General features: G+C 34.1%; 1 protein-coding gene across 33 annotated transcripts in view; it reads left to right on the top strand.

The window, feature by feature from the left end:
- RIMS2 (regulating synaptic membrane exocytosis 2) overlaps positions 1-14403 on the top strand; it is a 592339-nt gene that overhangs the window by 132889 nt on the left and 445047 nt on the right. For 20 of the 33 annotated variants that reach the window (XM_044245123.1, XM_044245118.1, XM_044245121.1 and 17 more), the window contains one exon: positions 3737-3748. The exons of 12 other annotated variants lie outside the window; for them this stretch is intronic. In XM_044245123.1, coding sequence (XP_044101058.1) covers positions 3737-3748 — 12 coding nt within the window. The remainder of the gene's footprint in view (positions 1-3736; positions 3749-14403) is intronic. One more of the 33 variants, XM_044245114.1, reaches the window with a different exon arrangement.

Below are 14403 nucleotides of genomic sequence, written 5' to 3'. Positions count from 1 at the left end.
TGCCTCTCTGCCTACTTGTGATATCTGTCAAATAAATAAATAAAATTAAAAAAAAAAAGAATAATCACTGCAGATGATAATGGAAGGTAGATTAACACTTCAGTTGATCTTCAGGAGAGGCAATGTATATTTGTTATTAGCAGAAGTGATCAGATAGTAAGGAGGGCCATAGGGAGAGTTGATTAGGGAGATAAATGGTGAGTATAAAATTATTTGGAAATAAAATATATTTTTAATAGCTTTTTAAAAGAAGTTTTAAATAAATATATGTTTGTACTATTAAACTTTAAATAAATAGCTTTTGGACATACTCTTAAGTTATTAGAGTTTTTAAGTCTAGTAAATATGATCTGAAATAATTTATTGGTCAATTAAATTCACTTTTAAAGAACACATTATTTATTTATTTATTTATTTAAGAAGAGGAAGAGAGAGAAGGGAGCTCGGGGCTGAGGGAGAGGGAGAGAGAGAATCTTAACCAGGCTCCACATTTAGCATGGAGCCTGACATGGGACTTGATTTCACGCCCCTGAGATCATGACCTGAGCTGAAATCAAGAGTTGGACGCTTAGCCAATTGAGCCACCCGGGTGTCCCTAAAGAACATTTTAAAATTCAAATTATCCATATGCTTCAAATAAAAATATTTCTCCACAGGAAGTTATTTCTTATGTTTCATATATTTATATTTTATATTTCAGAATATAATTTTTTATATTTCCATCACTCTTTGCCCTGAGATCTTTGACAATATTTTATATTTATACATTCCCTTTGATTTTCATGCAACTCAATTCCAGTTTACTGATGAGCCTTATTTCACTTCTGACAAATAAAGTGACAGTGAAACTTCTGACTTAATTGTATTACTAAAATCTGATTAGAAAGTAAAATCTGGGGGTGCTTGGGTGGCTCAGCGGGTTAAAGCCTCTGCCTTCAACTCGTGTCATGATCTCAGGGTCCTGGGATCGAGCCCCATATCGGGCTCTCTGCTCAGCAGGGAGCCTGCTTCCTCCTCTCTCCCTCTTTGCCAGCCTCTATGCCTACTTGTGATCTCTGTTTGTCAAATAAATAAAAAAAATCTCTAAAAAAAAAAAAAAGAAAGAAAAGAAAGTAAAATCTGTTTTGAATTTCTTTTCTTGGAAGGCTTGCTAGTACAAAGAGAAAGACCATTTTGATTAAGGGTCATTCTTCCTTTTCTTCTAACAATTTCCTGGGGGGGATTTTATGGACTCCTATAGCTTCAAATACTGGGTACATGTTGCTGACTTACAGATATGATTTCACTAGCTAGATTAGTCTTTGGAGCTCCAGATCTACCTATATAGTTCCTACTGAAAAATCTGTTTGCATGTATTAATTGGCACCTCAAATTCACCTTGTCTGTACCTGAATTCATTATTTTCCAAGTGTGTTTCTCATCTGTTTCTTCTTTCAAGTAATGGTTCTTTCCAGTTGTCCAAGCCAGACTTGGAGTCCTCCTCTACTTCTTCATTCAAGTATTAATACCCTTACTTCCCAGTGTCTCGTAAATCAGTCTACTTCTCTCCATTTCTCTTGATACTATGGTAGTTCATACTGCTCTCACGTTTGTTTCTTACCCCAAAATTTCAATATTTTTTTTAAAGATTTTATTTATTTATTTGAGAGTGAGAGAGTGCATGAGTGGGAGGAGGGGCAGGAGATGGGGAAGCAGACTCCCTGCTGAGCAGGGAGCTGGACCTGGGGCTCAATGCTAGGACCCTGGGATCATGACCTGAGCCGAAGGTAGATGGTTAACTGGGCCACCCAGACACCCCATATTTTGGTATCTGCTTAATTGTTCTCTCAGCTTCCAGATTTGTTTCCTTCCAATTAGTGTGTACTTTGTCACACAGTTGAAGACTCAGTCAGTAGTAGGTAATGATATTTTGCCTTATTTATAAATCATATGATAAGTTTTTTTGTTTATTTTTTATTCCTGTTGACATAATAAAGATATGATAGCAACAGTATTTCATAATGTTTTATAGCTAAGTTTTTCATGTATATGTTATAGCTGAAATTTAATTTACCTGTTCAGAGGAATTAACTTGGCAAATTTGTTAGTTATAACTTCATTTTGTTTCATTTTTTTAAGTTTCTGCAGTGTGAATTAATTTTCGTTAAAGTGTGATGCTTTTAGTTATTCATGGAGACTTCAGTTCAAACGTATCAGTTATAATCTAGTCATTCCCTCATACTTGTATTCCAAATATACCAGTCTTGTTTGTGCTTTTGTGCTTTTTGCATACTTCATGTTCTTTGCATGAAATATTCTTCCTTACTGGTCTTGCTTGACATTCTCTTCTTTATTCTTTAAAGGCCTGCTTACATCTCAGAAACTTTCTCTTAATCCTTTTTCATAAAGTCTTGTTATCTCCTCCATCATTCCTGTTTCTATAGTGCTTTGTTGTTTTCCTTCTTTCACAGGTCTCTCCATTCTGCATGGTTTTCCTTCTCTTACTACATTTAGTTCTTTGATGGCAGAAACTGTCTTACTTAGTTTTTATGTCCCAGAAATCTAGTTTAGTGCACGATACAAATAAACTGAGTGCTTCATAAATGATTTTTGTTGGACTAAATGATTAGCAATAGATGTCCTGGATGGTGCACAATAGTTTTTATATGATCTTTACCATTTGTAACAAATGAAGCTATCAAGAGCACAGTATAATGTAAAGAATGCAATTCTGTCCCTTCTAGGCAATATCCTATGTTTCAATAGGTTAGAATATTATAGAACTCTATGCCAGGCACTGTATTGAGAGCTTTCCATGTTATTTTATTTCAGAAAATCCTATAAAGTAAATATTGATTCCCTATTTTGCAGATAAAGGCTTAGAGAGTTTAAGAAAATTACACAAGATATTCAGGTATTAATGTTACTTAAAAAAAAGGTGGAATTTTAAGATAGGTCTCTCTTAGTCACAAGTATTATAAACGGCTAACCATAACTTCAGAGAAGCAATGATACTTCAAAACACATGATTTTAATTTTTAATTTATATGTTCTTATATCAGATCATTATTATTATGTTACCACTTTTACAGTTATCATTATATTTAAGTAATGAGAAATGCAACAGTTTTTAACGATATCTAAGTGTGTTCCCTTGACCAAATCATGCATCTTGCCATTTTATTAATTTATAGTGTCTTATCTTTAATTTTTTTTCTAATTTTTTATTTTTAGTTATAAAGGTTAGAAGGCTTTCTAAATTAATGGGACAGAAATAACTTTTAGAAGCAATATGCATAATTCATATAAAATTTTATCTACTTTTGACAGTATACGATAAAATTAAAGATAAACAGTGATGCTGTGTTTTATTGTCTCTGTACTTAAAAAACTATTTTCTTTAACATTGTTCAGTTTCTCTCTTTGGATTAATTGAGTATTGAATTAGGATTTTATTTATGGAAAGAACATTTTCATTTTTCTGATGTTTGTATATTTAGTTGTTTTTATAGAAACTATTATTTATATATCTTTATATATTGTAGTATATGGCATACTCTTGCTTGAAATGTGTGGAAAAAATTTTCCTTTTAAAATATTTATATTTCAGTCAAAATGTAACAGACTTTTTCAGAATTTTTATTTCACTAACAAACTCTTAAAAACTCTTACTTGTTTTAAGAATGGAATTAATTATTATTTTTTTTGTTTTGTCTTTTCTGTCCTTTCTAACTTGCTTTCGTGGATTTCACACCAGGAGGACAAAGTGGTTAGAGTCTTTTTTTTCTGTCTAATATTATTTTTTTCTTGCTGTTATTATTGCTAATTTTAATTTGTTAGCTATATCTAATTTATATACTTCTAAGTGTTTTGTTACAGCTGTAGTGCATGGTAATTGCTATATGTTGATATATTTTAAGCATGCTATCTGATTTTACTGATAAACACATTTTATTATATTATAGATGAAAATTTGATTACTTTATTTGACTCTTAAAAAAGCTTGCCTCTTTGGTTTCGTATTTTTTTTAAAGGAAATAATTCTAGCATTCTTCATTGTGATAAGAACTTCTTTCATCTTATTATGGTTTTCTCAACTCATTGTATTGGTCATTTTTCAAGTTTCTGAGTTAATATAAAGATGTAATCTTTGTAATAATGAGTCTCAATAACATTGAACATGGATTTTCTGAAGCGTATGTTTATAGTTGATCTGAGCATTTGATATATTTTTATTTTTATTAATAAAATGTTTTAGAGATTGGCAAAATTAGCTATCTTATATCCTCATGTTGGATATTAGATGTAATTATAATTTTAAAATACTCAGGTATATAGAATTTGGCGACAGGCCGGATTTGAATAATCTGCTAATGTCTGCAGAAGTCTGATTTGGGTTTGGATGTGCTCTGGAGACTGGTGACTTCCTGCAAACATAGATAAAATCTTCCTATTCTGATTCTTTTGATGAGTCATACTAAAACTTGAGGTCTTTTCAAATTTTCCAAATTCAAATTGGCATAAAAGCCAAAGAGAGATCCTTTAGCTGATATCTTCCAACAGTACCTTCTTTTTTGTTGGTTGGAGCATTTTTATTCTGTTCAGTTTTCAGTTATTTGGTTGGGATAATACGAGTGTTGGCAAATACTGATACGGGTTTAGAATGAAATCTCTGAGCAGAAGAAAAGATATGTGACCACCACCTCCTCCTTCTTCTCCTTCTCCTTCTTCTTCTTCTTCTTCTTTTTAAAGCTATAGGAATTCTACTAAATATTTAAGGCAGTTTTGAGTATATACAGGCAATTATTGTAGAACCTGCCCCAGACTGTACATCATCCTCAATTCAGGGCAGGTTCCCTAGAGAACCCACTAGCTTTCCACCAGCCAACTTTATTAGTGTAAGTCAGGCAATTCAAAACCTTTAGAATCTCTCGTGCTACTTTTGTGTGCAGGGTTAACACAGGCTACATAATAGTTTGTCATCTGTAGTTTTCATAATGAATTCTGACACCTATCCCAGAAATGAGGCTTTCAGTGATAACTTAGCTACCGAAATGACGTTCATGTACTGACAAGATTTCATAATATAACAGTTTGTATTTTAAACCACAGAGAGGCTAACAGATAAAAGTATGTGAATTTTATGTGGGTTTGGAACATTGCAAATAAAATTCAACAGGACTTTTTAATGACACTCTTTTATGCAGCCCTATTTAATAGAACTTTCACCAACGATGACAGTGTTTTGTATCTTTAACATCAATGCAGAAGGTTCTTGTCGCAGGTAGCTATTGAAACCATGAAATGTGGTGAGTGTGGCTGAAGAACTGTAATGGAAATTTTATTTAATTTTAATTAAATTTAAATAGCCATATATAGCTAGTGGCTAAAGAAACCCCAAGGGTGGGTAGCAAATGTCTTGTGACTAGTCAGCCTTTAAGGCACTACCCTGACCTCACAGTAGCCGTGTGATGTGTAAACTAGTCATGGAGATACAAGCTGTACACAATGCAGGAAAGCTACACTCGCCAGGGCCAGTCTCTTATGCAGCCCAGGAGAATAATGGACAAGGGACACCCTCCTAAAGGGCAGAACAAGGGGACATGAATGACCACAGTCAAGGGAGACAGCTGAATAGGGTGACCACAGATAGGGTGACCAAAGAAATGAAGGTATGTTCATGGAGGGATTGCTGGGTGCGATACAGTTGACTACTGTGTCTTTCTGATTCTTCCTGTTTTGGATGAGAGTTTCTGTTGCAGTCCCTCTGTTCTTTCTCCATCATCGTGTGTTGAGTGTATTGGGAACAGGTAACTTGTCTTTCAGTGTGTAGTCAGTGTTTTACAATGAGGTACACTTGACCTTGGTGGAAAGATTTGCTCTACCTCAGAGATCCTGGATTCAGAGCCAGATTTTGTAAGTAGATAAGACTTTGGGACTGTCTCCTTTTGGGAGGGAGCAAAATGTGTTATGAGTAATGTGTATACGTGTGTGTGTTTGTGTGTGTACACATATACATACATCTTTATGCATTCATATATATGTATACATATAAACATGTGTGTATGTATATATGTACACACACATGTGGACTGTTGGCTAGTTGAAGAGCAGACTGTTCTAGAACCTGTTCAATGGCTAGCCTGACTTCTTTATCTCTTGCAGTCCCCAATGGGAGGACCTGAAAAATATAACAATTTCTAGATTTCTCTGCAACTGGGACACAGTTCTGTGGCTGTGACACAGTTCTAGGAAATGGGGTATAAGAAAATTTATGAGAGCTTCTAGAAAGTCATGATAAAGAATGAAAGATGTAGCTGGCACTACCTTTTTTTTTTTTTTTAAAGTGGCACTACCTTTTAATGCAGAAGTGTTATCTTGGGCTTTACCAGCCCTCGTGAAGATGAGGGAAAAGCCAAGAGTATTGGAATCATGAGGTGCATGGCCTTTTCTGAGCTCCTGGTTTAATAGTATTGGACAGCTTTCTTCAATGCGAGAGAAGTACCCATCCTCAATTAATTCTTGTCACTAGAAGTCAGATTTTCTGTTACTTATAGACAAAAGCAGTCCTAATGGAAACCTTAGTAGAGATGTAAAGTGCAGCAGGGAAACCCTACAAACATCCAGAGTGTTCTTCAGAAATACGGAACTGGAAGAAAGAAATATGTGTTGATCACTGTCTAGATACTAATCTACTTGCTTTTGCCTCTATAAGTGTTTGAAGACTTAGGGTCACTTAACATGTCTGCTTATATATTATATATGAATTATCTCAGGTTACAAATAGTAAATTAATGTGAATATGTTGTTCTAGAGAGAATATTTTCTTAAATATGAATTTATCCTATTTCACATGGAATCAAAGGAAAAGGGATCGAATTATTTTTTAAAATATAATTTGGGTGTTTCTTTGAATTTTGTGTGGAACAAATAAGGAAACTAAAGCTCTATGGTAAATTATTTGCCATAGGTTAGACCATATCTCTGTTTATCTTGTAATAAATACTGACCTATTCATGTCTAGTGAGAATAAAATGAAATTATAGCTTTGGGAACAAAGTGATGCTCATTTCACTGTCTAGTGATAATACTATTATTTATATAAAGACCACTTTAATGAGGATCCTCTTTCTTTTTTTATGACAGTGATGACTTCTCTTAGGATGCCAGTGTTACTTGTGGTTATTGGTACTGAAATGAAAGGTGTGGAAGGATGACATGTGATGTGTAGTGTTTCTCACATTTCAGAAGCAGAAAAGTTATCTGTTGGGTTGCAGCTGTAGCTGTGATATCAGAACAAAGTGCTTGGTTTTCCCTGAAATTTGATGCTTTTTCTGATTTAAGCTCATTATCGAGGCTACCATACCTACGTTTTCATCTAGCTGCTGATTGTAGTTCTCATTTGGAGTTGGAGTTCAACAAGAAAGTATGTTTATAGAATATTTGTGCCATTTCATCTGGGCAATAGCTGTACAGAGCTGCATTTCAATAGATACTGTCCTAACGCTAATAAATTAACTTATTTGCTTCTGCATTTCTATTTGATAATAAAATAACATGTATATGATATTAATGAAATTGTTCTAGAAATTTAATAGAAGAGCTCTGTTAGGGCCAACTTTTATAATAGAATCATAAGTTAAAATGCTACCACTACGCTGCCTCTTATAAGTCTGACAAAGACCAGAATTTGTACTTTTTCAGTAAGAATACTATCAAACCTCCAAAGTTTTTGTTAGCAAAATAGAAGTATTTTGAACAGTATTATTTAGATGACATACCTTACAACAGAAATATGGAAAAATGCATTTAGAAAACAGGGAGAGCTGAAGGGAATGGGTGAAAATAGGTAAAGGGGATTAAGAGATACAGGCTTCCAGTTACAAAATAAGTAAGTCACAGAGATGAAAAGTACGACATAGGGGAAATAATAATATTGTAATTACATTGTATAGTGACAGATGGTGACTACACTTACAGTGGTAAGCACTGAATAATGTATAGAATTGTCAAATCAATATATTGTACAGCTGTAACTAATATAACATTGTATGCTAATTATACTTCAACTGAAAAAAAGGCAAGAAGAGTTTTGATTAGGGGAAATTGAAAGGGAAATTGTAGAGCTGGGAAAATATTGTGCATAATTTAAAAGATAGGGATAAAAGTCACATCAATAAAAAATATAGGGACTGCTGAATATTTACTTGGATATATTATATGTTTAAAATTCAGTGAAAAATTTATAATATTAAAAACCATTCACCTGAGCAGTTGCCTAGTTTTGGTAAGTGGACAGAGGAACTTTGGAAATCTCATTTAGGTCTCTTATAAAAAGGGATTAAAACTCATATTGTGCAAATTCTGTGAAATGCCATATCTGTAGGATAAAATATCCTACAGGGAAATTATAAAGAATATATGGGACAAGTGAAAATACTGGTAACTGTAACATGTTGGAGGTTTGGGAAGGTCATGTTACTAATATGAACTGATTTAAAATGACTCTTAGTTTGGCTTTGATAGAGATCAAAAGAAGTTAGAGAGATCACGAGGTATAGTTACAGTTGCAGCATAGCTCACTTCTTGGGAACAGAGACAGGTCGTACATTTTGATTATGTATTTTGCTACTTCTCCACCTCTAGCTAACTTTTCCTTTTATCCAACCATTCCAATCAGGTCTTCCATTCTGTTGAATCTACAACTGAAAGGAGACCTGTTTCTTGATCCTCTGTGAGGCTCCCGTAATTACACTAAGTGCCATAGATGAGAGTTTATGAGTTCCTGAAATAGGAGAGAGTGTCATTATTGGCTGTACTATGGGATCAGAGTTGAGAGTTAAGTGATGTGAGAGTTTGAGAGTTAAAAAAGGAGAAGTTCAGTGGTTGAATAGAGAAGATGAAAAAGAGTAGTAGAGGATTGCAACTAGATTTTTGCATTGAATGAAGATATTTGTGCTGAAGCCAGCTTGTGGAAGATAGAGGGCATATTTGGGGCAAGAAGGGATGGCAGTGATTGTAGTTACAGCGGTACGGAGTTTGAAGAGCTTTTAGGACACCAAGAAGGAGGTGTTCATTAACTTCATTGAACAATCGTTATGTATGAAGAGCATTGTGATAAACTTTTCATTGTGTATCATTTCATTCTCATGACAGCTTCTATTAACAGTGAGTGGTGGGAGTCCTAATAGGGTCTGAGGTGGGAGGCAACACAAAATGGTTAAGAACAAAAACTCTACTTGCAGAATGCACAAGTTTAAAGCCAGCCTCTGTCACGTTACTAACTATATTATTTGGGGCAGTTACATCACTACTATAAGCCTTACTTTCCTCATCTCTAAAATGCAGGTAAGATTCTTTTTTTAAAAAATATTTTTTATGGCTAAGTAATAGTCCATTAAATATAGATACCACATCTTCTTTATTCATTCATCTGTTGATGGACACTTGGGCTGTTTCCATAATTTGGCTATAATAGATGCTGCTGCTGTAAGGGTCAGGGTGCATGTATGCCTTTGAATTAGTATTTTTTTTAATTCTTTGAGTAAATACCTAGTAGTGTGATTGCTGGGTCATAGGGTAGTTCTGTTTTTAACTTTCTGAGGAATCTCTATACCATTTTCCACCTTGGTTACACTACTTTGCGTTCCCACCAACATTGTAAGACGGTTCCCCTTTCTCCCACATCCTCATCAACATCTGTTTCTTGTGCCTTAGTCATTCTGGCAGGTGTGAGGTGATACCTCATTTGGTTTTGATCTGTATTTCCTTGATTATCAATGATGTTCAGTATCTTTTCCTGTGTCTGCTGGCTATCTGTGTGTCTTCTTTGGAAAAATGTCTATTCATGTCTTCTGCCCATTTCTTAACTAGATTATTCATTTTTGGGGTGTTGAGTTTGATAAGTTCTTTGTAGATTTTAGATACTAACCCTTGATCAGATATGTCATTTGCAAATATCTTCTCCCATTCCGTAGGCTGCCATTTAGTTTTGTTGATTGTTTTACTTTGCTGTGCGAAACTTTTTATTTTGATGAAGTCCCAACAGTTTTATTTTTGCTTTTGTTTCCCTTGCCTCAGGGAAGGGAAACATTTTATTTCTAGAAAGAAGTTTCTATAGATGATGTCAAAGCTGGTACTGCCTGTGTTCTCCTTTAGGATTTTTATGGTTTCACGGCTCACATTTAGGTCTTTCATCCATTTTAAATTTATGTGTGTGTTTGATGGTAAGAAAGTGGTCCAGTTTTATCTCTTTGCATGTTGCTGTTCAGTTTTCCCAACGTCAGTTGTTGAAGACTTTTTTTTCCCCCCATTGCATAGTCTTTCCTGCTTTGTCAAAGATAAATTGACCATATAGTTGTGGGTTCATTTCTGTTTTTCAGTTCTGTTCCATTGATCTATGTGTTTATTTTTGTGCCAGTACCATACTGTTTTGATCAGTACAGCTTTATAATGTAACTTAATATAACTTAATATAATATAACTTAAGTCTGGAATTATGATGGCTCCATCTTAGTTTTTCTTTTTTGAGGTTCCTTTGGCTATTCAGGGCAATGACATGGGTAGAATTAGATAGTATTATGCTAAGTGAAATAATTCAATCAGAGAAAGACAAATACCATAATGATTTTATTCACGTGTGAGTCTAAGAAACAATACAGATGAGCAAAGGAAGAGGAAAAAAAGAGAGGCAAACCAAGAAAAAGACTCTTAATTCTAGAGAAAAAACTGCTAGTTTCCAGAGGGAAGGGAGGAGGGAAGATGGGTTAAATAGGTGATAGGGATTAAGGAGAGCACTTAATGGCAATGAATTGTAGGGAATTGTATGTAAGTGTTGAATCACTATATTGTACACCTGAAAATACACCTGAATGTAATACTACACTGTATGTTACCTAACTCGAATTTAGACATAAACCAAAAAAAAAAAAAAAAAAAAGAGAGAGAGAGAGAAAGAGAGAGAGAAATAAAAAAAAGGGAGGCAATAAATAAGTATACAAGAACAGTGCCTACCCTACCTTTGATTATTGATTCTTTCCCCAGGACTCTGAGGACCCTCCTTCCTAAGTGCCAAAAAGGGAAGTAAAACTCATTATCATATTAAAAAAAAATAAGAGAATCTATTCTATTTTAACATAAAAGATGAAATAGAACAGTATATGATCATTGGTTTGGTGATGGCCCTGTGCTAGTCATTGGGTCCAGTAATGATCTAACTGTCCTGGATATGTTCTTCCCCTGTTAGGCCTCCTTAAGTCTCTGAAGGCCCTGGTTTAATTTGTCTGACTAGGACAGAGGTAGTGAAAACTGGACCAGTTCTTCTTTATATGGAGCTGCTTGTGAGTCCTTATCCCCGGTAGGAAACACTTATGACTTATATTCATGATCCCTCCATTTTCCTCTTCCTCGACATCTGTCTCTGTTCTTAGGGCTCCTCCCACATAAAAGGCCCTTTTCAGTTCCTTTAAGTCTTCCTCTGGTCCTATCCTGTCCTCCAATTCCTATGTTTCTCTACAATATAGCTCTTCCTCACCGCCATATCACACTATATACAATGTTTAACTTATTTTATCAGCACCACGCTCTAACCAACTGAGCTAACTGATTTTAAAGAACGTTATTATGTATTGGAATAAGTAACCGAGGGACGTGGTACAAAATTCAAAAGATACAAAAAACATAGATAGCTAAACTAAGTTTCTTTCCCATCCCTGAGTCTCCTAGTTTCCCAGTATCTCCATTCTTGTCTCTACAGGTACTCATATACTGTGAGATATATTGATGGGCATACAGTTTTTACACAAATATTCTGTACTTTTAATTTTATCTCTTACTTGTATAGCTTGGAAATTTTCCCATATTGATACATATGGAATTATCACATTTATCTTAATGAATCCATTATTACGTGTATGGATATGCCACAGTTTATTTAATCAGATTATATATGCTCTCTTGCTATTATAAACCCATTTTTAACATATGTCGCATTGCATATATGCAAATATTGCTGTAGAATAAATTCCTTGAGATGGAACTGTAAAACATTTGAAATTTTGCTCAGTATGCCAAATTGCCCTCTCTAAAGCTTGCATGAATTTATATTTCCACTATGTATGTGAGGGTGCTGGTTCTCACATCCTTGATTACACGATATATCCATCTTTTTTATCTTTACCAAGTTGACTGTAATTTTACCTTGCACATATCTTATGGTGAGTGATGTTGAGTATCTTGTCATATTTAGAAGCTGCTTGTATTTCCTTCTCTTCGTCCTGCTCTCAAGAGGAAAGCTCTGTATTGTGTTTAGGTCCTAAAATCATCAAAAGTACTTTTATTATTGTGTTTTCATATTGAAGCAAGATGTTTTACCAGACACTGGAAGTTTCAGTATGTTTTAAAATACGGAGCCAGAGGACAAAGGGCTAGAAAAGGAAAATAAACTCCAAAGTTCCATTCCCTTTTACAGAATTATATGATAACTTTGCGTGTTTTTCACATGATCATTTAGAAACCGCTTGTATAGTATGTTCACTGCAAAGTGATATATGTCTTAGACGATAAAGAAGGATAACTTATATACCAACACTTTTGGCCATACTGTGTTTTAAGACAATGCATTTATTTTCAAAATGTTGTTTCAAGTGTTTCTAAAACTTAAAGTATATAAAAATGTAGAGGTGGGATTTATATTTTTAAAGATAAAGACAGGTTCTGTCGTATATCTGAAAGAGCTGTTTATTTCTCTGATACTGTGGCAGGAAACATAGGGAGGATGGAACCCATGAAGGAAGGGGGGATAGGAGAATCCCATTTGAACTGACACATTCGGTTTTAATCTAATGAGTTCAAATGATGAATATTCGTGACTAATGAGGTGTTTACTGAAAGTCCAAAGGACTACTTCCTAGATTCCCTTTAATACAAAATACAGAGATGCTATAAATATTATTCCAGGTCTTTCGTGGCCATATAATTTTATTTCTCTTTGATAAATACTGAAGAGCAGAGGTGTGAAAAGTGAGATATACAATGAACTCCTATTACAAACAGTTTTCCAAAGTTCATGTATAATTTTACACTTCCATGAACAATATATGAAAGTTTTAGTTACTCCACAGCCTTATAGCATTTGGTATGAGCACAAAGTGATTCGGTTTTTATTTTTATTTCCTGAATGTCTAATGATGTTGAGCATCATTAGTATTTATTGGCCATTCCTATTACTTCTTTCGTGAAATGTCTTCTTACATCTTTTGCCTATTGTTTTTTCATTATTGATTTGCAAGAATTTTCTCCATACTCTAGATACAAGTATCTGATATATGTATTAAGAATATTTTCTCCCTCTCCGTGGCTTGCTTTTTCAGTTTTTAATGGTGTATTTTGGAGAACGGAAAAATTTAATTTTGAGGAACTCCAGTTTATTAGCTTTTTCTTTTTTTTTCTTTTTTTAAGATTTTATTTTTTTGACAGAGATCACAAGTAGATGGAGAGGCAGGCAGAGAGAGAGAGAGAGAGAAAGAGAGAGAGAGAGAGAAGCAGGCTCCCTGCTGAGCAGAGAGCCCCATGCGGGACTCGATCCCAGGACCCTGAGATCATGACCTGAGCCGAAGGCAGTGGCTTAACCCACTGAGCCACCCAGGCGCCCCTATTAGCTTTTTCTTTATTGGTTAATGCTTTTTGTATTATAAGGTATTCTTTTCTGCTCCAAGGTTACAAGGTTTTCTCCTGGCTATACTTGCTTGTTTGTTTTTCCTTCTATATGTTAGAATCAATTTGTTTAGTCCTAAATAAACCACAATCTTATTTAATTACAAATAAATTTGGGAAGAATTGTCATCTATATGATATGAAGTCATTATATTCAAAATTAGAATATGGTTTTTGATTTATCTCCCTCAGTAGTATTTATATTAATTTTGTGTACTTCTCAATAATTTTATTTTAAAATTATAAATGAAATGTTTTATTACTTTTTTCACTTATTTTTATATAGGAATATAATGATTTTTGTATGTTATTGTACATAGTCACCTTTCTGAATTATATTGCTTCTCAGAGTTTGCCATTTGTTTCTTTTGAGTTTTAACAATATAAAACCATATGAAAATAATATAATCTATATCCTCCTATATGATTTCTCTTGTTTAATTGCATTAGCCAGAACCTTCAGAAGAATGTAAAATAAAAGTTTATTCATTTAAATAATTAAAATAACCTATGTAACTTGTCATTTTTTTGTATTTTAAAATTTACTTTATAATTGTATGATTACTTTCAAGTTCTTCCTCCTACCTCCAAGACTCCTGTGCAAGCAGGTTTTCTATTTCTGTTGCAGATTTAACTCAGTTTTATTCAGAGCTTTCTTGACCTACCAGTTTCCTACTTTTTGTTCTTTAAGGGCTGTAAATCATCCAACTG

Source organism: Neovison vison, chromosome 4 (assembly GCF_020171115.1).
Source record: "Neovison vison isolate M4711 chromosome 4, ASM_NN_V1, whole genome shotgun sequence".
Lineage (NCBI taxonomy): Eukaryota > Metazoa > Chordata > Mammalia > Carnivora > Mustelidae > Neogale > Neogale vison.
Note: the sequence above shows the minus strand (reverse complement) of the source record. Positions and strands in the feature narration are given on the sequence as shown.